General features: G+C 41.1%; 1 protein-coding gene across 1 annotated transcript; it reads left to right on the forward strand.

Moving 5' to 3' along the window:
• The first annotated feature begins 274 nt into the window (after nt 1-274).
• LOC103358677 (acid-sensing ion channel 2-like) lies at nt 275-18599 on the forward strand. The gene is made up of 2 exons (XM_008283734.1): nt 275-850; nt 18444-18599. Exons 1-2 carry the CDS (start codon nt 275-277, stop codon nt 18597-18599), a joined length of 732 nt encoding a protein of 243 aa, XP_008281956.1.
• The last annotated feature ends 2261 nt before the right edge of the window (nt 18600-20860 follow it).

Below are 20860 nucleotides of genomic sequence, written 5' to 3' on the forward strand. Positions count from 1 at the left end.
AGAGTGGAGGTGGAGAGGAGAGGGATGCCCTGAGGGAGCATCTTTCTCCTCCAACTCTCCGTAGTAGTTATTTGGGTTGTGGAGATCTTTGCCTTCCTGTGTGTACTTTTTCTTTTTTGTCAGTTTTTTTTTTTTTTTCCTCCCATGTTTTCCATCTGCTGTTTCAGTGTCTTTCATCCGTGCAGTCGATATGAGTAAAGTCTCGTATTGACTCTCCCGTCTGTGCAGGTGTGAGTGCAAAGGGGGGCTCCCCGGTGGAGGAGGCGGTGGGCTGATGATGGATCTGAAGGAGAGCTGTGGCAGTCAGGGGAGCCAGGAGAGCTCCAGCCTGCGCCCCACCTCCTGGCAGGCCTTCGCCCACAGCAGCACGCTGCACGGCTTGCGCTTCGTCTTCCCGTACGGCCAGCCCAGCGCCCGCCGCCTGCTCTGGGCTGCCGCTCTGCTGACCTGCCTGGGACTGTTGGCCCTAGAGAGCGCCGAGCGGTTTGCCTACTTCCTCTCCTACCCTCACGTGACCAGCGTGGACGCCGTAGTGTCGAGCAGTCTGGTTTTTCCCGCCGTCACCATTTGTAACCTGAACGCGTACCGCTTCAGCCGCCTCACGCGCAACGACCTGTACCACGCTGGAGAGCTGCTGGCCCTGCTGGATGTGCACCTGACGATCCCCCAGCCTCACCTCGCTGAGCCCGACGTGCTCGCCTTCCTGCAGGAAAAAGCCAACTTCACGGCCTACAGGCCCAAGGCGTTCAGCATGAAGGAGTTCATCGAGAGGGTAGGCCACGACCTTAAGGAGATGATGCTCTACTGCAGATACCAGGGCCAGGACTGCAGCCACAACGACTTCAAACCCGTAAGTCCACTCATCTCTTGCTTTAAATGTCAGCTGTGGTCTGTGCTCAGTTGGGGTCAGACCCTCTCTGCAGTCTGGTAACCTTCAGAGTACTCTGCTTGTGAGGGATTCTGACTATGCAATGTTGATTTTATGTTTTTTCTGCATGTGAGATGACTTGATGTATGCTGGTAGCTGTACTTTCAGTCCAAGGCTGTACAAGTTGGCTCTTAAGCTTTGTTCGGCAAATATATTCTCTGCTGTTGCCTCGTTGTTGTCCTCAGCCTTCACATAATGGCAGTGCACCGGTGGCAAATATAGTCCTGCGACAGGTCTCAAGTATTTTAGTCACTGAGGCAAAGTAGCTGTTGGCTATATTGAATAGTAAATTCCCTGAAATCCTACAGCCACTTTGTTTTTATCTCTGCAGCCAAGTGTTTCCTTTCTGTTTCTGAACAATTCTGAACATTCAGAGGACGTTTGTGTCCCTGCTGGATTGTCTGATTGAACGCAAAATCACAGCCAAATTGTACCATTATTTGAAAGCTTGCAGGTGTTAATTTCTCCCTGTAATTTGGCTTGCTGTTGAGTGCGACACCCCGTTGTTCTGTTTGTTCTGTGTCAACGCTGTGCTTGTGAAACCCGAGGCCGCTGACCAGAGCAAGGTGCCGTTCTGCTGGTAGAATGCGGCGTATGTTGTTGCACTGACTGGAGAAAAAAACTGAAATGCTGATCATTAATGTTTCAGATATTCTGTTTTTTTGGCAGATCAAAGTGAACAAATTCTGGCACAAAGTTGGTTTTGACACTAAAACACAATATTCTCAACACCCACTTGTTGCTTAAGACTCCCTCTGGTCGATTGTTAGTCCATCAGTGAGTAAGTGAACAGCACGCTGCCTGCGATAAAGGAGTGCTAGAAACGAGAATGTTGAAGCTTTAATAGCACAACCTTGTTTTCATTTCATTTCAGACTTTTCAGATCTTCCAAGACATTTTGGGTTTTGTTGTTAAGAAATCAAGGATTGTACCGGAGTGTTTGCTAGGTGGAACTCATTACCATAAATCTCACATGTGTAACGTTTCTTCAGACCATTTGAAATGTATGCGGCACAGTTTCAGAGTTTTGGGTGCATTTATTTTGCTGTTCTACTGTTGGCAGCCTCTTGAGTTGTGTAATCCATCACACTGGGTCTGTATTAGTTTTGTTGGTGTTGCACTATTATTGCCTGCAAGCTAAAGACATTTTCAAAATCAATTTGCACCTCATTACAGTAATAACTTAAAGGGTAAAAGTTTGATTGCATCTGATCAAATTTCAATCCACTCGTTAATTTTTGAGCACTTTAATTTAGCTTGAACATTTTAAAAAGCAATGAAAGGCCGAAATAACTAAATCTGTAATCATGTTTTGGTGCTTGAGACGACAAAAGCAGAATGAGCAGTATTGACAGAAGATTATTAACAGTTGTGTACTAACTCATTTGTCATGAGCTACTTCAGTTCACATGCTGCAAGTCCTGACTCATAACTCAAGCTAAAAATATGGATGTGACTATAAAAGCTAACGTAATCAGTCAGATTGTGGTTGTAGAGTGGAGTTGTAGATTGGTGTTTCTTTCAGGGATGTGCTCTACTGTTTCTGTGTTAATAAAAGCACAAAAACCTCATGTTGCTGTACATAAAATCAACCCCAGAAGTTGAATTCTTTATTATTTATTTAACAAAAAATGAAAAAAAAAAAAACCTAGAAATTCAGTATGTGAAATAATTTCCCAGGTGCCCACAGGTGTAACCAATACTGGTGACTGTACACACTGTAGATACTACTTAGACTTTGTTTCCATAAATGTCTCATGTCTGCTCCATGTATAAACAGCCTGCAGTTCAGACAAGAAGTTGCTGAATTTTTGTCCTGTAACTGTTGATTGCAGCTGAGTCATTAATTGCTTCGTGGTTGCACTGAGGAGTGCAGAAATGTTTAGTTTTTACAGAATCTAGTCAGTGCAAACTCGTTATTTTTTATTTTTTTCAAAGATTTTTCTGGCATTTTTGCCTTTATTAGTCAGGACAGTGAGAGAGTGAGACAGGAAAGGGGGGAGAAGAATGGGGATAGACCTTGCAGCAAACTGTCGTGAGCGGGAGTCGAACTCACGAACACCGCACTGGGGAACTATAGTCCCTGTTCATGGGTCGCCCGCTCAACCAGGTGAGCTATAGGGGTGCCCAAACTCTTTATTTTTAAACTGTTTTTTAAACAAGACATGTAGAAAAAAGGGATTTCTGATATTATTACATTTGATTGAGCAGCATGTCACACAAGACGAGCTGAAGGACCATCGGAAAGCTGAAAATCTGACAGTTCTTTGTGTTGTTACACTTTCTGACTCTGATAATTGGTGCAATTTTTAAAAAAGATAACATACCTTTTTAAACCATCGGTGGGTTTTGGGGTTCAGACAGATGATTGAAGAACCATATCAAGTGAGAAATACGTTGAAATGATGAATCTTTTTTAAACAATATCAAATAATTCTGGCAGATATAGTTGATATTATCAGTTGCAGGTGCTGCGGTGACATTGCTTGACCTCGGGAAGACACGCTACTGATATTGTAACCTGAATGTTTTGGACAATGTTGCTTTCCACTTAAAAGAACAATGACAGACAAAAGGTTCATTAGGATGTTTGTAAGTGTTGGAGAGCAGCAAATCTGTTATTTTGACTGTGAGCTAGATAAGAAATGGAACTGGCTATTATTATGCAAACTTGATGTTCACCGTGATGGATTGCAGCACTCAAACAAACTTCAGGAGCTTGCCAATAGATTTCGCACAGAAATGAGTGGAATGGAAAATGTATTCAAATTTCTAAAACACAGTCAGGTTGATTGCAGAATGGTTCACTGTGTATGTGGAACAAATATGTAAAGTAAGTTGACTAAAACTTGCGACATTATTCACAGTATGCAGCTCTTTTGTGCATTATCAGCAAGGTTTTGCTTTGTTCCTGTTTCTATTATGACTCGGGGTCATGTAATGTCACGAGTTTTTTATTTACAACTTTTACACAGATTGCAGCGGATAGTATTAACTAGATGTTCTTTTTCTTTTTTTGCTGACCTCAAAGCTGACCAGTGATGCATGGACGATGCAAACAGCTTTATGAACCCGCCCCTGGGATTTGATCTGCTTTGATGATCTCTTCATTTCGTAGAGTGGACTCTGTTGTCATTCACAGAACACATCAGCGGCTTTACTGCGCCTCAGTTGTGCGTAATCTGAGCCATTAAAGCCGCTGCTGGGTCTGTGTCAGTTACTCTTGGATTGATATTTTCATGTTTCATGCTGAGAGATGCTCAATGCGGAGGCGCTAATTGGAAAAACAACAATAGTGGATCACACGTCGGCTGTAGCGATTTTCTATTCATGCCTTCAGACGGATGCTACCCCTGGAGCTCTGATCCATATTGCAGTGAGCCGCGGGGAAAAAAAAAAGCGACACGTGAGCAGTTTCCTCTGCTTGCAACTGCCAGGAATTTCACTCTGTCGGCTCATCGGAGAGTTAATGCAAAGCTAGCTCGGCTCCGTCTTCGTATGCAGCCCCATGAGTCTCAGTTTAACTCCCCTTAGTAACCGTCTTGCGTGTTTTGTGACACGTCTCTGACCTCGAGCTGGGTTCAAAGATAATCATGTTGACAGAGAGGCTACTAGGAGGCACTGTCATCCTCTGTGCCCTCTGCCTGTTGCTGCCACCGCCGAGCTCCTCTCTGTCGACTTGCTCTGCTTCTCCTTTTTCTGTCACTGCAGCGACACACCTTCATATCTCCGGCGCCTTCTGAGAGGAAGGGGGAGAGAAAAAAAAAACAAAAAACAGCAGGCCCCCCAAAATAGAAAAAAAAATTGCATGCATGAGTGCACTCAGACACATGCATTCAGACAAACACATACTCAGAAACACCAAAATATATGCATACATGAATGAGTGCACACACACACACACAGAGGAACGACATTACCATGACACTCCAGGGACCAGAGTCAGCGTTTGAGTGACACTGTGATGAATGACCGTGGGGAGGATTGTGGGGACACGGGAGTCAGTGCGATGTGACTGATGGAACTGGAGCAGAGCCCTGCACAAAAGGGAAACAGCAACAGTGGGCACATTTCCACCTATATGCATGCAATATGAGCCGTCTCAGATAGTTTTTAGCATTTTTCAAATGTGCGGACTGCTCATCTTTTTAATTTATGTTCAGACGCGAGTTCCTCTGCAGCCGACTTGACACGATTCCTTCTAAATAAGCGCGCCGGTACACTTGTTTTTCAAGGATGCCGAAAAAAGGAGGGCACATCTCAAGCCAAATTCAGCATCCTGCCTTCCAAACACAGCTGGTGAACAAGACGAAAAGCCTTTTTTCTTTTAACGCAGCATCTCTGCGAGTATGCTGAGTGGTCGCAGCACCGCTCCATCCGAGTTAGTAAGGCGCGACTGCAGATCAGCTGTGAAAGTTGGAGGAAAAAAATGAAGAAAATCCAGAACCTGATCTCTCTCTACAGCCACCTGTCCAATACAGACAACTGAATAATTATAGAGTTTTAAAAATGTGTGACGAATAGACAGTAATTTCACATTTATTGTTCATCTTTTTTTTTTTTTTAATTTTTATGGTATCATAAGGACACGATCATATTTCCATCACTTCTTGGTGAAAGTGTTGATTCCAAGCAAACTGTTGTTAACAACTAACAAAATAAGTTATTGATACTTTGAGCTGAAAACTAAGAAGAAATGGCAGGACAGAAATGCAAAGGTTTAACGTAGTTAAGAAATATGAGTTATATTTTCCAACTGTAGCTTCATTACATTCTTTGAATAAAAATATTTCAGGGATCTTTACTTTCTAAGGAAAATGAAATAATTTTGTATTACAAAAACTGTATCGACATGAAATCTTCCTTAGAGTAGGCAATATTGGCAAAGTTATAATGATGTATCACCTGGTTAAAAAAAGGTTAAATAAAAATGTTCATTTGGCACCACTGTGTCCCTATAATCACCTAATTAAGTTTAGTTACTATCACTGAACTTTTCTGTTAAATGATGTCAAAACAGCATTGAACTATTTTGTACTGATATTTAGGTGAGTGCAAAATAGTTAAAGTTATCATGACACATTATAAAGCTGCACATTTAAAATGGAGATGTTTAATATGATTTTGGTATCTCACAATTAAATTATTGTGATCCTGTGATGAAAATCTCCGCTCATAGAAAACAAATCGTGCCCATAAAATCATCTGGTTTCATCTTTGGGTAAAGCTGACATTAGAACACCTTGTTTTACTTTATTAAAAAGTAATTTTGGGGTTTGATTTGCTGCACTGCAGTAACTGAGTGGAGACTAGAGGACTCTCTGTGCATGGCCGCCTGGCTAGCTTCTACTGTAGCCTGCATGTGAGGCGTTTAGGGAACATCTGTAAATTGTAGTGTCCATTGACAAGCAGGTGTTTAGCAAATTCGGCAGTTATTTATAGTTCTAGTTGATGCTCTGAATTCACTGGAAGAATAACCTTATTTTGAATCTTACTTTGATATAAAGAATTTTTCATTAACAGAAATGTAGCTGAACATGGCAGTGAAATTAGAGCCCTGTTTATTTAAATCTGCTAAATAATCTCAATACTGATCAAAAAAATTGTGATGATCATTTCTGCCATAATCGCACAGCCCTATCATATTGATGTACTCTTCTTTTTGATTGTTGAATGTAGCCCACTTTTCCAGAAGCAAAGACCACCTCTGCTGAAGGCAATAAGATAAATACACTGATGAAATAAAACCTGAACCTTAAGGAAATAAGGGCCAGTGCCATATGTCATATATTTTATGAGTGTGACCATCATTACATTCCTCTATAAACTAAATGGACCATGAGCTGAAGGTAAACCGTGCCCGGCCTCAGGAAGCTGTGATGATGCTCATGCAAATGGATCATATGTAAAGCATATGTGTATTAATGGACTTCCCCTTGCCTGTGTTTGTGTTGCCGGGTGTGATTACAACCATGATTAAATGCTGATTGATCACAGTGACAAGGCACATCAGTGTCTGCCAGAGTGAATCAGCTCAGCGTGCTGCTCCCCCACTCCCTGCATGCTTCCCTAATATATATATATAAATACCCCTGGAGCAGAGCAGGCCAGGGAGGATCCTATCACACTCTCAGCCTTAATGTGAAACCTGATAGCAGCCAGACCCTGAGCTCTGTATCACACAGACACTAATTAGCCACTCGTCTATTTCTCTGACCAGAGCCTTGTTGGAACAGCACCGCCAACGTAATGGTGTTGGCTGTTTACAGCAACAGCAATTAGCCGTTACACGCAACCTGTGGCCTTAGCACTTCACTGGCGGATTATTGCATGGCTAGATTCTCCTCGCTCTCGCCAGCCGTGGAGCAGCAAGACGAGGCTGTCAGTCACCCATTGGCAGGGGGATTGTATGCTTTCTAATCTGTCCTGCCTACCCCTCCTCCTCTGGCCACTCCATCTCCCTACCTGCATTTTATCACTTTTGCATTAATTCCTCAGCGTTTGAAAGCCCAGCGCGCCACCTTAGTAGATGTACTGTATTAATCACTAATGTGGCATTACCATGGCATTTTACATTCCCGGCAGGCATGATGTCTCAGTCTCTTAAAGGGCACGGAAAGCACCGCTGCCACCCACAAGCCCGCCTCTCTAAAACACCCTGGAGAGGCAGTGGCAACCTGTGCTATTTAACCAGCTTGGAAGAAAAGCTGGAGTGCAGCCACAGACAGACAGCTCAGTGTGGATAGTGCTTATGTGGTAGACGTTGCAGCTGTCTGCAGTGGTGGATTACGGGAGGCTGGTGATGGAGTGTGTGTTGTGGTGAGGCTTAGAGGAGCAATAATTTTCCCTGAAGGGCTTTCCTCATCTTCAAACAACTGATTTGGGGCTGAACTGAAAGTTATTAATCTATTTAGTGTGTTGAAACAAAGTTTTCCAGGTTGTTTCCTGACTGACAGAAAAGACGGAACATAGACGTTACCGGCTTGAAAGGATAAAATGTATTAACCGATAAAGCTGAAGACGAGAGACATGCGGGTCACAATTTGAGTGTTTTGCTGCCCTTAATCGTTAATCTAACATTCTTACACTAATTTCACTTTTTCCTTCAACATTATGAATAAATGTTAATGCTGAACATATTTGCAGGACAGGAGTTTTGGGAATTAATTAATATGAGATTTAATTGGCACTGGGAGTATGCAACGTTCAGTGTGTGTTTTTAAAAAAAAAAAAAAAATTCCGGTGATTCCTTCTATACTAACTGCAAAAACTATATGTGAGTAATGGGGTGATTGCTGTTTGTTAATTCAGTACTTTGAAATAAAAATGCATTCACCAGTAAGACAGAAGACGAATGGCAGGTGTGTCAGATAATGTGTTGTAGGTTTGCTGTAGTATCTGGTTGCACCACCAGGTGGAGCCTCTTCTGTTTAATGAGATGGAGCTACAGGTGTGTTACTTAAAACAAGTGCACCTCCCTGGTGTCTACCTGCTACCTGTGGCTGTCATGTTGATGAACTCTGCAGCGTCAAGTAGCTTGTGCTAACAATGCTAAGCTAGAATTTTCAGATGTAAACACAGGCTGGCAGCAGAGCTTTATTTACGTTTCCAACAACACACAAACTAAAGTGATGAAGTGCATCGGTGACGGTTTGCTCTGACAATAAACCCATTTTAGAGGTGGCAATAAATACTGGCAGATTACCTGGAATGATAAATTTGCTGCGATGGTATTTGTGGACGTCTGTTCCAGCTGAGCAGCTGTCTTCAGCAGCTAGATTAACTACAGTGAGAAATCGCTCCATCATGTAGATCAACTGTGAGGACAGTATTGTGTTATTTCTGTAGAAGACTGCAACTCGTTTGCTGTACAGTCGTGACTCAATAATCCGACCCTTAACAATCCGAAACCCTTGCTATCCGACAGGTTTTTAGGAAAAACAAATGGAACCCATAAAAAATAGCTTTAACATATTGACAGCCTTGGATTCCGACTCTGACATGACATTTTATGTCACAAATAAGGATAACGGTGTTTTATCTGACTTAACAATCCAGCAGATTGGCTATGTTTAGACTGCAGGACTTCATGCTCAATTCTGATTTTTTTCGTGAAATCCAATTTTTTTGCAAGTTCCATCTTGAAAATCCGACAGTCTTGCTTCTGACATAAAAGAAGGTTTTACATTTAGTGGATTATCGAGTCACGACTGTATTTAACGCTTTGGATTTTGCTGGGCTGATTGTTGGATAGCAACCTCAAATTAAGCTGTTGTTTTGCATTAAATTTATATTTCAGGTAAGCTGGTGTTTACTTTATTTGTTCTTCAATTCCTAGCATAATTCGAGCTGAATTTGTGGCAAAAAAAAAAAGTACTTTGAACAATGTATTTCATCCAACTCAACAATCAGTTATTGACTGTTGTCATACTACTATATTAATAATTAAAGAAATTGTTATACCATCTGCATCCCTACATGTAGCGTTAAAGTCCTTCCTCCATTTTTAAAGCTTTAATCATGAGAAGGATACACAGATGCCATTTGTTGCAATCATAAAACCAGCTACAACCATGAACTTCCAACCTTGACTCACCAGCACATTAAATTATGTTTTGTTTCCTTGACATAAACCTTCCCAGATGTACCCTGACTCAGCAGCAAGACTGTGGGTGTAACGCTTTTCTTCTAGTTTGTAAACTATATTGATTTAAATGATAATTTAAAACAAGATAGATGGATGGATAGATAGATAGATAGATAGAACTTTATTGATTCCTTTGGTAGAACCTCAGGGAAATTGTTGTGAATTCTCAATCATAAAATGATAATGTTTTGCAGCCATTGTACAATGAAGAGTGGTTTAATCATGTTTGAGTAGTTGTAGGTGAGCTGGTGTGCTTGAGCTGGAGCTGTATATATCTGCACATTTTAGAGGAAGAGTTGCTTATAAGTCACTTTAAGCCAAAAATGGATTAGGAAAAAAGCTAAATAAACATGCAGCTTTGATACACAGGTCTGATCCACAGCAGGAAGGAGACTTCAATCCTTTAGTCTATAAAATCTCAGAAAATAATGGCAAACCTCACCCCAGATGCCATGGTCATGTCTTGTTTGGTTAAAACAAACACAGAAAAATAAGCCTTGACATATATTGATGTTCTGTGTTAAAAAATGGTGATGGCTGATTATTATTCTGTAGATTGATTGAGTGATTACTCAGCTAATAGTTGCAGCTCTGAATAAGTTGATGTGTTCTCTTCATTGTGCACTTAGAGCATTTTAATGGAGCACAGTTTGACTCCACGGTGGTTTGGCAGCGTATAGATCTTAAATCAATCCATCCAATCCCAATCTTGTAGATCAGCTCAGGACATCCCTAATAACTGTGCGTTATTTTCCCGGCTGAGTTAATCACCTCGTAGCAGTGTTAGCAAGGCAGAAAATGAGAGATTCATGGCAGAGAACGGAGAGCTGTGTCAGTGCGTGACATGATGTCGTGGTTGGAGATGTTGGCTGGCGACGAGAGGAGAGGAGGCTGGGAGAGGAGAGCAGTACGGTCCATTACCTAAGCAGCCTGTCTGGAGACCTACTTCATCACAGCCACAGGAGGAGGAGGAAGAGGGGGTAGCAGTGTGTGCAGTGGTTCACGAGTGTGCGTTTTAGAGGTGCTGCAGGGTATGTTTATATTTTCATGTGTGGGTTTGGGCTGTAATGTGCTGTCAAACGCACTCAGTCCTGGTTTGTTCTATCTGTGTTGCAGCTGCTCGGCGCTTCAGTTGCTTTTAGCAGATATCGACTACCGGTTATGAAATCGAAGGTCAAGAGGCTAGTTAACTTAAATTCCCCTGGTCTGCTCAGACACCACTGAGTGGAAATTACATGTTGTCCGCATCAGTAGTTAACATCCCAGAAATACTGTCCTGCGTGGTTTATTGATCAGCTCAGGAAATCCTCCTTTTGTTTCGCTACTTGCGCAGAGAGCCAGGTCAGCCATGGAGACGCACCTGGGGACATGAGAATACAATGACAAAGTCTGAGGACATCCAGTGTGATGACTAAATGTATGGATTAATCTGAGAAAGTCTCTCTGACCAGCTGATTGCGCTTCTACTAGGGCTGCACGTAATGATTGTTTTCTTGATGAATCAATGTCAGACAGTAATGCAAAATACTGATCATTGTATCCTAAAGCCCAAATTAGGTCCTTAAAGGCATTTTTCTGTCCACAACCCAAAGATTTTTAGTTAACTGTAAAAGAAGAAAAAAGACACCAGAAAATCTACAAATGTAAGAGGCTGGGATAAGAGAATTTTGACTTTTTCTTAAAAACGTACTCAAAATAATTTGCATTTAGAACAGTCCCTTTATTGTTGCAGCTCTAGCTTCCACACGCAAACTAAAACTGTATTATTTTTTTGTTGGTGTTTTAAACTACAATCTGTAAATCATAGCGAATTTCTGTTTTAGTAAGAAATTCATAAAAATGCTGGATGGCTGCCTGTGTAACTGCCTGAGATTGCCATCATATTTATACGCTCCTTGCAGCTTCAGAGTGTTGGAGGTTTGTGGCTCTGTCAGGCTCCTCGATAAGCTATCAAAATATCCTGCCTCAACACAGAGTTTACTCAATACATCACCTGGTTTCTCGTGCATCCTTGGAAAAGAGCTCTCTGCCCTTGGGAAATTGTTGAAAAATGGTAATGAGGCTGCTGCTTTACCTGTAATCAGGGCGTCGAACCCTCAGTTGTCTGCATGAAATCATACGGATTAGTAAAAAAATCAACATATGTGAGGCAAAAGTTAAGTCAGGAGGACCTCTATAGTCACTGGCAGGTTGTGTTGTGGTCTGATGTCACAAAGCATGATTTCAGCCCTTACCACATTTATCAGGGCATCGACTTTCAGACACGCACACATCTTCATCTGTAGCCGATCGCCTCTCTGATGTACATTCCTCTGGTTCGGTTTCGATTGAAAATGTTCCTTTGCATCATACACGCTGCCAGCTTGATGTCTCGCGTACAGACTGTGCAGCGTGTGTTATTTTAGCATGATGGAGTCACTTTGTTTAACCTGAAGTCAATATCTAATAAATTTTGCTGCCATTCACACTACTGTGTAGATCCTACAGAGTTTCTATGGTTTTTACAATTTTTTTCCATTGGGTGATACAGGTGGTCTTCCGAAAAGCTCAACATGTACGATCAAGAACTGAAATGGACTTTTAAAGTGAGAATACGAGGAAAGTTTAGCAGTCAACAAATGCAGGTACAGAATTCAACTGTTCATAACCGAAAGGTCTGGAATTGAAACATTATTTAGTTCTTATTTTGTTGTAGTTCCTTAATTGTGGTGTAACAGTGCACAAAATTCCCAATTCACTATCTATGTATGTTGTCGGTACAGCACAGAAAACAAAAGAAATGTATAAATAAATGTTTTTGTCGTCTTTCCTATGAACTATACAGGAAACCCTTTCCTATAAACTTTATATAAAAGGTGTCTGAGAACTGTTCTCCAGCTTTTTATATTTGAATATATTCTGCTTTCTTTACTCTGCTATCAAATCAACTTTGTTCACAACAACCTGAGCCGTACAAAGTGCTGTACTGCCAGACAGCAAACAGCAAAAATAGGTGTAAAAAAAAAAATCAATTTGTAAAAGAGAATGAAATGGTATAAAATATTAAAAGCTGTGGGATCCAAGTCTAAGATAAGATACCATACAAAGAAGGGCCATTTAAATGTGAGTGTCTTTTATATACGAGTCCATGAATGTCTTTGTGGACAATACATAGACATTTGTTGATGTCATCTTTTCACATTTTTCACCATTTTCTGACACGTTATCGACCAAACGACTAATATTCCGGAAAATAATTGTCAGATTATTCTGCAATGAAAAATAATCGCTACTTGCAGCCTGACTGCAGATACACCATGAAGCTGAACCTCATCCATCACCTGTCATCTACATGATCCTCATTGCTTCATTTCCTGCCCAGCAGAAATGAAGGTGGTCGATATTCAGCTTTCCTGTGGTGTAAATGCTGATAAAGACGACCACATCAACAATTCCTCAGCCTACTACAGACAGCTCTGTGGGTTTTATCAACACAGTAGCCAAACATACGATTTCATGCTGTCTGCAGTGATACTGTGGCTCTTGCACTCTCTGGCTCTGTTTCGCGATTACCTTTCATGTCTCTGCCTTCTTCTCCTCTCCATAATTTACTACACAGTGTCTGAGCTGAGCGTTAGATGCTCGAACTTGACTGGCTCGTGTTGAAACACCACATTCCCTCCTTAAACAGGTTGACAGACTCTTTCAGACTCTCTTTTTGTCCACCTGTCTTTCCCTCTTTAATCTCTGTAAGCTGCCCAGGAGCTCTTTTGATCTCAGAGTTCATACTCACCTGAGAGCTGTGTGTTCAGGGCCTCATGTGTCTGTTTGCTGGAGCAGAGAGATTTAGGCTGCTTTAATGGAAAGTGACCACTGCTTACCTTGATACGTTTAGTCGTAGTGGCTTTTGTCACCTTCACTAAGCACTTGTCACATTTCGGGAGAGCGGGGAAAGACTTCTTGCATATAAGTCTGCAGATAAGCGTGGAATCAAACACGCAAGGTCGCACCCACCGTTAGGATGATTTATCATTCAAAATTTGGCAAATGTTGGGAAGCTTTGCATTGTCAAAACAGCTTGAAGGTTGTTGTTTTGTTTTGTTTGAGTAGTGCAAAAAATGTTTGAAGAGGCGCTATAAATTGAAACATAAGTTTTTCTTTCTCTGAGTCTGCTGAGACACCAGAGTAAAACTTATAATGTCAAGATATCCCTCCAACCGCTCCCTGTCTCCAGGTACATCTGCTGTCCTGCCGAAAAGGACCTCTCATCGATGTCAGGACAATGTGCGCTCTTTTTGTCAAAATGACGCTTGTGTGCAGGACAGCATGACTAGAAATCACAGACATTTGCCCCACGAGGCCAAAGCCGGATTGATTGTCTCGTCTATTTCTTTGTTCCTTCTCTGACCACAGGCTGCTTTTCGACACATACCAGGCTATATCCTTCACTGAAGAATAATGGCAAGCTAAATGCACAGTACATTTGTTTGTGTTATCTGAACTCTGTGGTCAACCAAGTTCATCATGTTCAACCCTGTGAGGCTGATGGTAATGTTGGCGTCAGATCCAAGTATTGACTAAAAGATCTGACAAACGCTGCTGTTGTAAAGGCACTAACAGTTTGTTAGAATATGAACTGAGGGACATGACTGAGCATGTAATAACTCAGGAAACGGATAATATAGAGTTTCACATAACAGTTTAACTGATTACAAATATGTTTACCAACAAAGCAGAAAACAGACAGGCTTGTCCAAAAATGTATTGTACATTAGCTGTAGTACCCAGCTGCACCACCAGGTAGAGCCTCTGTTTTGTTTACAGTTCCTTGTTGGCAAGCAAAGAGCATAGTCATCATTTAGCTGGCAGTAATGCCACCATGACAAAGACTTCTGTGACAGTTAATGCTGCTCATATTGAAGACATGCAGAAGTCCACTAAGACAGCGCCTCTAAAGGCACATGCAGTAAGGCTACGTCAACGGAAAATATGTCTGTTCTTAAGAATGGCTATATCATCATATGGAACGTAGCAAAATTATAACTGCATTCATAGGCGTTAGTTACTCTCGGTTCACATTTTGAACATTTCTTGATCGTAACCTGGTAAATATGTGCACAAAAAAGTGCTTTATCTTTGAAGAAGAGCTTGCTTTCACTCAGGGGACTGTTGCAGATTTTGCAAAGGTAATTTTTGTTTTGTCAGTGAGACCTGAAAAGTGTATTCACATCACACTTGCTTTGATTCACTTTTACATTATAGAAACACAGTTCTATCATCTTTTCACCATGATTTGTTGACTCCATCTTTGTGGTTGCAGTAAAATCCCAGACCTTAGCTCATTTTGTCTCTTACATCCTCGAGGCACATGCAGTCAAGCAGCATTAATGGCAAATATTGTGTCGGTTACTAACAATGACTGTATCATCATATGCAATACTGTTTAGAGCGCTCACTTTGTGTTATCTATTAATCAGTTATTGAATAATGCTGCCGATTATTATTAAGACATTTGTTCCAAATTTGCATCCGTAGTGTATTAACGATTAAGGAAGGCATACCTGTTAGTAGTAGCATGGCTAAATACAACTACATTAATAGGAGTTAGTTATTCTAGATCAGTACGTACACATTTAGTACATTTCTTAATGGTATCTTGTTTATTTTGTGCACTAAGAACTGCTTTATATTTGAAAGAAAGCATACTTTAATCCGGGAGAATGAAGCAGTTATTGCATCAACCCAAAGGCGGCAGATTTGTGCATCGACGCTTTGCAAAGTCCAGTTGTTTCCCGTCTTTGTCAGTCACAGCTAGAAAATGTATCCACATCAGACCTGCCTTGCTTTGCTTTGGTATTATAAAATACTGCCTCAATTCTCTTTTCAATGTCATTTGTTGACTCCATCTTTCTGGTTGCAATAAATCCCTAGACTTGTGGTTTATTTTCTGACCACCGAGTCCCGCCTGCAGCAAAGTTAAAACTGTCCATTCTCATGAGATCTGCTTTCAGTGGGATCCAAATACCAATGCAGGATTCTAATATGCTTTTCAGTAATTGGTGGAAGCCGAAAAACAGCAAAAATTGATTAACCGTTGGGCTTAGTGTTTTAAAGTATTCCTCAACACAACTCTAAATAAAGGGTTGCTGTGTAAATGTTAGATATGTAAATATGCAACTGCTTCCTAACATGTTTTGTAACCCAACTTTGCCCCATGAATGCTTTAATTTAAAGAAAAACATCACAGCTTAGTAACCTGGCATGTTTACTTTAAGTGGCAACATACAGTGTTTTTGGTTTAACTTGTCACCATGAAGAAAATTTTGATTCCGCTGGAATAGCAATAAAATATCGACACTCTCAGTGTTTAGATTGGCTCCCTATAAGTATTGCTTTCGCTATGCTTTTCCGTCTGCTGCTGGGTAGGAAATCCCCTGGGAAAATGAACACTCGATTTACAATACAAAGAACAAGCAGAATATCTGTGGAAACTCTACCCAGCAAAAGAAAAGGATCTCTGTCGGAGGATGCAAAGAAAGCAAAGATAGAAATCGAGGTAAAACATGAGGGAACCTTGGTCAGGTAGTCGCTTGATGTAGAGAGCTTTGGGACACAAGAGGGTTCAAAATCAACATTCAGTTGGCTTTTTTTTCTACTAGATCAGCAAGCGAAAAAGCTTCCTACTTATTAATACGATCAGATGTTTTACTCTGCTTTTATCAGTTTCTATTTCTTATTGAGAGGTAGGATTATTTCTCGCTTCGGACAGCAACCAGAAAACAAACCTGGAGCTACTTTCTTCTGTCATTTTCTGTGTGGTGTTGATTGTTTGGTGTTGTTGGTAGTTATAAGCCTTGAAGAGGAGCGGAAAACACTCTGGTCTTTGTGAAACCAACAGTGATAGCACTTGGAAACACCAAGCTTCAATCTCTGGGGCTGAAAAATGAAGCCAGTGCAGAAATGCAGTTCCTTAAATGGCCACTTGAAGCTGGTTCCAAAAGCGAGTCAGTCCCCATCGACCTCCATGTTAAAACGTCCAACTTTACAGCAGAAATACATGTTTACAGCCCGATACAAAAAGCGATTTTGGTCTCTGTAGCTACTTTTGTCATTCATGACAACTGTATGCTGGGTCAATTTTAATTTAACACACCCATTTAAATTATATTACTCTTAAAATTATGCATAATTGTGGGTGTGGTTGCTTTGAATGACAGCTGGGCCGTAGGATAGGCCATGGTAAACACGAGCAGAGACATGTTGAAAAGTTGTTTCAATCTCCTCATTTACGTGTGCTTCAGTTAATTATTCTACATTTCCCATCGTACCTTTTATCAAGTCAACATAAAGTCGCAGCTTTCACAGTTGTGCATGTGTTTATGTAAATTTAATCAGATTGAATGTAACGCCACTGTGATTCGAAACGCAACATGTCCTGAAGCTATGTTTCATTCTAGTCTGTCACTAAAATCAGAAATTAGACTTGGGAATATTGGAAGCTCCCTTCCTCTGTGCCACTTACTTGTTGTGCTGTGAGACTCTGACCCTAAAACTTGTTTACTGCTGTTTTTAAAAATTAAATTTTGGTTCTCCTGAGACCTAGTAATGTCTCACTTCCAGCTTCCTTCGCTGCCTCCCTCCTTGGTTTGGCAGCGGCACCGTGGATGAAATAAGGCAACGCCTGCATGAACAACGGTGTCTGTACCCGCTGTTATCACAGTCAGTTTGTTAAATTAAAAACAGTTGAATGAATAAACTTTGCATTTTTCCGTCCTCTTCCTACTCAGTCCTCTGTCTCCCCAGACCTTACGTCAAAGGGAAATGTCTGTTTAAAAAGCACAGGCCAGCTGCATAAGCCCTGTTACCATAGGTACAGCAGAAATAAACAACAAAGCAGCACGAATACACGAGTTGATGGCACAGACAGCACACGGCATGTCCCCATTTCCTCACTTAGAGGAAGAATAGTTTGGGCAGCGATGACACTGAATTTGAAGCATCTGCCTGATGAAATGCCCCGAGTGTTTACTGAATATGCTTCGTGAAACACACCAAAGCCTCAGATAACAGACAGATCTCAGATGCTGTTTGATATGCTGTCTCGCATAAATCTAAACTTTTCCACATAATGCGTCGGTGCGCTCTGAGGTGTGTTCTCCAGCACTTGGAGTATCCTTTGAGAGCTCATTTGGGTGAATATTTTACAAATCCTAATCCTGTCTTACAATCTGTATCATAACTACAGGAGTTTCTCTTCACCTACAGTGAAACTTCTTTAAAGAAAACATTCAAATCAGTCTTTTTTTTTTTTCTTTTTTTGCAAATTACACATAAATGAGCAGCAGTGCTTTACAGCGACGCAAACAAATGTCTCACTTGTTTATCTCACTTTATTTCTTTTTTTTTGTCTCTGTCACCTCTTCGTTTTCAGTCTGATAATATTTTGCTAAGTTTGTGTCAGCACTGCTTTCTTTACTTTCTCTCTTCAGCATTCACACTCTGCTGTGCTTTGGCAGTTGCCGCCTCGCTTTCCCTTCCCATTCATTATTCAAAGAGCAGTTGCTTGGATGTCCACGGATCTGGATCCAAACTCCATCCTGAGATACCACATGCGGCACCGTAGGGCGACTAGTACCATTAGTAACTGTCTCCATCACGTCACGCTGCAACAACACTTCCCCGTACCACTGGCGGCGGCGCCGGCTGGTGTTCCTGACGAGATGAGTGCATCCCTGTGAAGTGAATGCGCCGGCTCATTGTCAGCATCAGCTGTGATGTGGGAAGGTCGGCAATTGTGGCGTTTTGACTTGTTATGAATATGTACTGACAACAGGCGGGCAGCGGAGGCAGTGTTTGATCTGGGATCTGCATGGATCTCCATTTGCTCAGCGTGAGGGCGACTGGCAGGCGGGCAGGCTGGAAGGAAGGAATGGAGGAGGAGAGCTCAGCTTGGACGTTAATGTTAAAGCGAGCTGTGAGGAGGCTGCTGACACCCGGAGTGGTGCCGTCTCACGCCTGGCTGACTGCATGATGAGGCCAGAATGAGTGGAGAAGGTAGAGTTAGTGGAAGTTTGTGTGACAGACGGAAAGTGAGAGATGCAGCGATACGTGGGTCAGGCCGCTGAAACATCAATCAAATTTTGTTTACTCAAAGACTCATTTAGTCTTCATACATTATATAAAATATATATGAAAAAAAAAAAGATCATGTACAAGTTGAGTCGTCATGCCAATCCTCCTATTAAGGAATCAACAAATTGCTGAAATAATCGTTTTTGATGATCGACTAATGAATTAATCAACTAATCACCTGATTGTTCAATATTTCTTATGCCAGAAGAAAATGAAAAATTGTCCATCATCTTCATTTCTCAGAGGCCCAAGAAAGCGTTTTGAAATTGCTGTATTTTACAGATAAGGCCTGGTTTAGAGCGACATTAACACTGTGTCAAAGATCCTCGTTCATTTCATTGAAGTTGCTGCTTTGACGTAGTGCTGATGCAGAGGAACAGACAGAGAAACGTTTCTCAGTTACACAGGAAAAAGATACATGAGTTGAAATGATGATAGTAATGAGGTCTTAAAAAGCTTATGTAATATGTTTTTATTGTTTATTTTAGTTTTCTTCATGTTTGTGTTTCTTTCTTTTTGATGAAACTGTATTTCTGCAAAAGTCTGTATAAATTCTTACCTTAAGCAAAAATTTTAATCTCGACATGATATTTATATAAAGACATAAACTATAAAACCACTGCAGCTGCACTGCTTTAAATCCTGACTTCATGAAGGTTGTAATACTCTGTTTTTCTTGCAATTGTCGCTCAGAGGTGTAGATTCAACTTTATGGTCACGATGAAAGCTTCTGTTGTTGAATGCATTGCATACTGCAGGTTTTTTTTCGTTTAAATCTGTTTCTTTATGTGAAACTATGACACACTGGTGGCTTGGTGAGGGATGAATTGACTCAACCAACAACTCTTTGTCACACCTGCAATTTTATATCAAATTAGGGCTGTTGTTAACAGCAGACACAGCATCTGCAGGTTATCGCGCTTGTGACTCATCTGATGAACTACACCTCTGCTGTTAGCTGTTCAGTGTCAGAAAGAGACAGACAAAACATTTTTCTTAATTCGTCTGGGGGAAAAAAAAAAAAAAACTAATGTGGACGAGCTGAGGATGGAAAAAGCCGAACATCCCACTGTTTCCAGGACTTCTTGTCAGTGAAGATAGTTTTAATGACTCTGGCTGTATGTGGGTTGCTGTCACGCTGCAGGATTTGTGAGCGATCAGGCGCCTCCCTGATGGTATTGTTTAATGAATAAGAATACACAGTACTGTATCTCACCATATATATTCAGTTTACTCTGTCAGTGACGGCTGTTTTTAAGTAAAACTTGTGCTTTCCTTTTACCCTCTGTCCAAAAACCGCTAACTCTTCTGTCCTCTCTTTTGTGTCATCTACCGATATAATTGACTCGTGCTGCGACACACTCCGTCATTGTTAGTGTCATCTGGCGACGTCAAGTTTACATTCTTGGCAGATTATTCTGCTGTTTACCTTGCAATGGTCAGGACAGGAGATTAAATCATTGTTGCCACAGAGTTGTAAAACCCTCACTGAGTTATTGACTGCTGTCAGGAGCTGTTTTGGACACTGAGGTCATGTCCTTGGTCTATTTTTTTTTCAGTTTTGTGGGTTTTAGCAGCCTGATTGGACTTTAAATTCAACGGTTATAGAGTTGTATTTTCATTTTTTAAGTATCAGCTGAATCTGGCTGCCTATTATCTAAAACACCGTTGTGATGCTAATGCTGTATGGTGGCCTGTTATTGACATTTATGCAGTTTGTTTTGTATTATTACATGTTATTTTCTGACAAAATGCCAGCAATTGTGTGCTTTATTAGTCACAGTAAGAAGTACAGCAAGTAAGACAGGGTTGAATGTTTACACTTTCAAAAATGAATAACAATGTATTTTCTGCATTGCTTTTGTTTTTCCCTGCAGGGCTAACTACGACCCCAGAACCAAGCTATGTTCAGAACCTTGAGTTTGGTTCCACCCCTCCTGTCAGACATTTCCCACCTTATCTCTTTCTCAGTGCAGTTTCAGTAAAGCTCATCAGGCTTAATGAGAAACTAATTTGCACCAAATCTCTGGCGAACAATCTGAGAGCCTATCACAGAGAAAGAAGTGTGTGATGAAACAGTAAAAAAAAACTCCAAAGAGACTGCTGCCTTTCATTTTTGTTTCATTTCATTCGAGAGTGTACACTTATGAATTACTGTAGGACAGTGCACATTA

The sequence above is a fragment of the Stegastes partitus genome, unplaced genomic scaffold (assembly GCF_000690725.1).
Source record: "Stegastes partitus isolate 25-593 unplaced genomic scaffold, Stegastes_partitus-1.0.2 Scaffold325, whole genome shotgun sequence".
NCBI lineage: Eukaryota > Metazoa > Chordata > Actinopteri > Pomacentridae > Stegastes > Stegastes partitus.

What these genes read in the sequence shown, in the direction of transcription:
- LOC103358677 (XM_008283734.1), top strand. Translation starts at nt 275, where the DNA reads ATGATGGATCTGAAGGAGAGCTGTGGCAGTCAGGGGAGCCAGGAGAGC. An exon ending in GCCACAACGACTTCAAACCC is followed by an intron (nt 851 to 18,443) that starts GTAAGTCCACTC and finishes CCATTTGCTCAG; the next exon opens with CGTGAGGGCGACTGGCAGGC.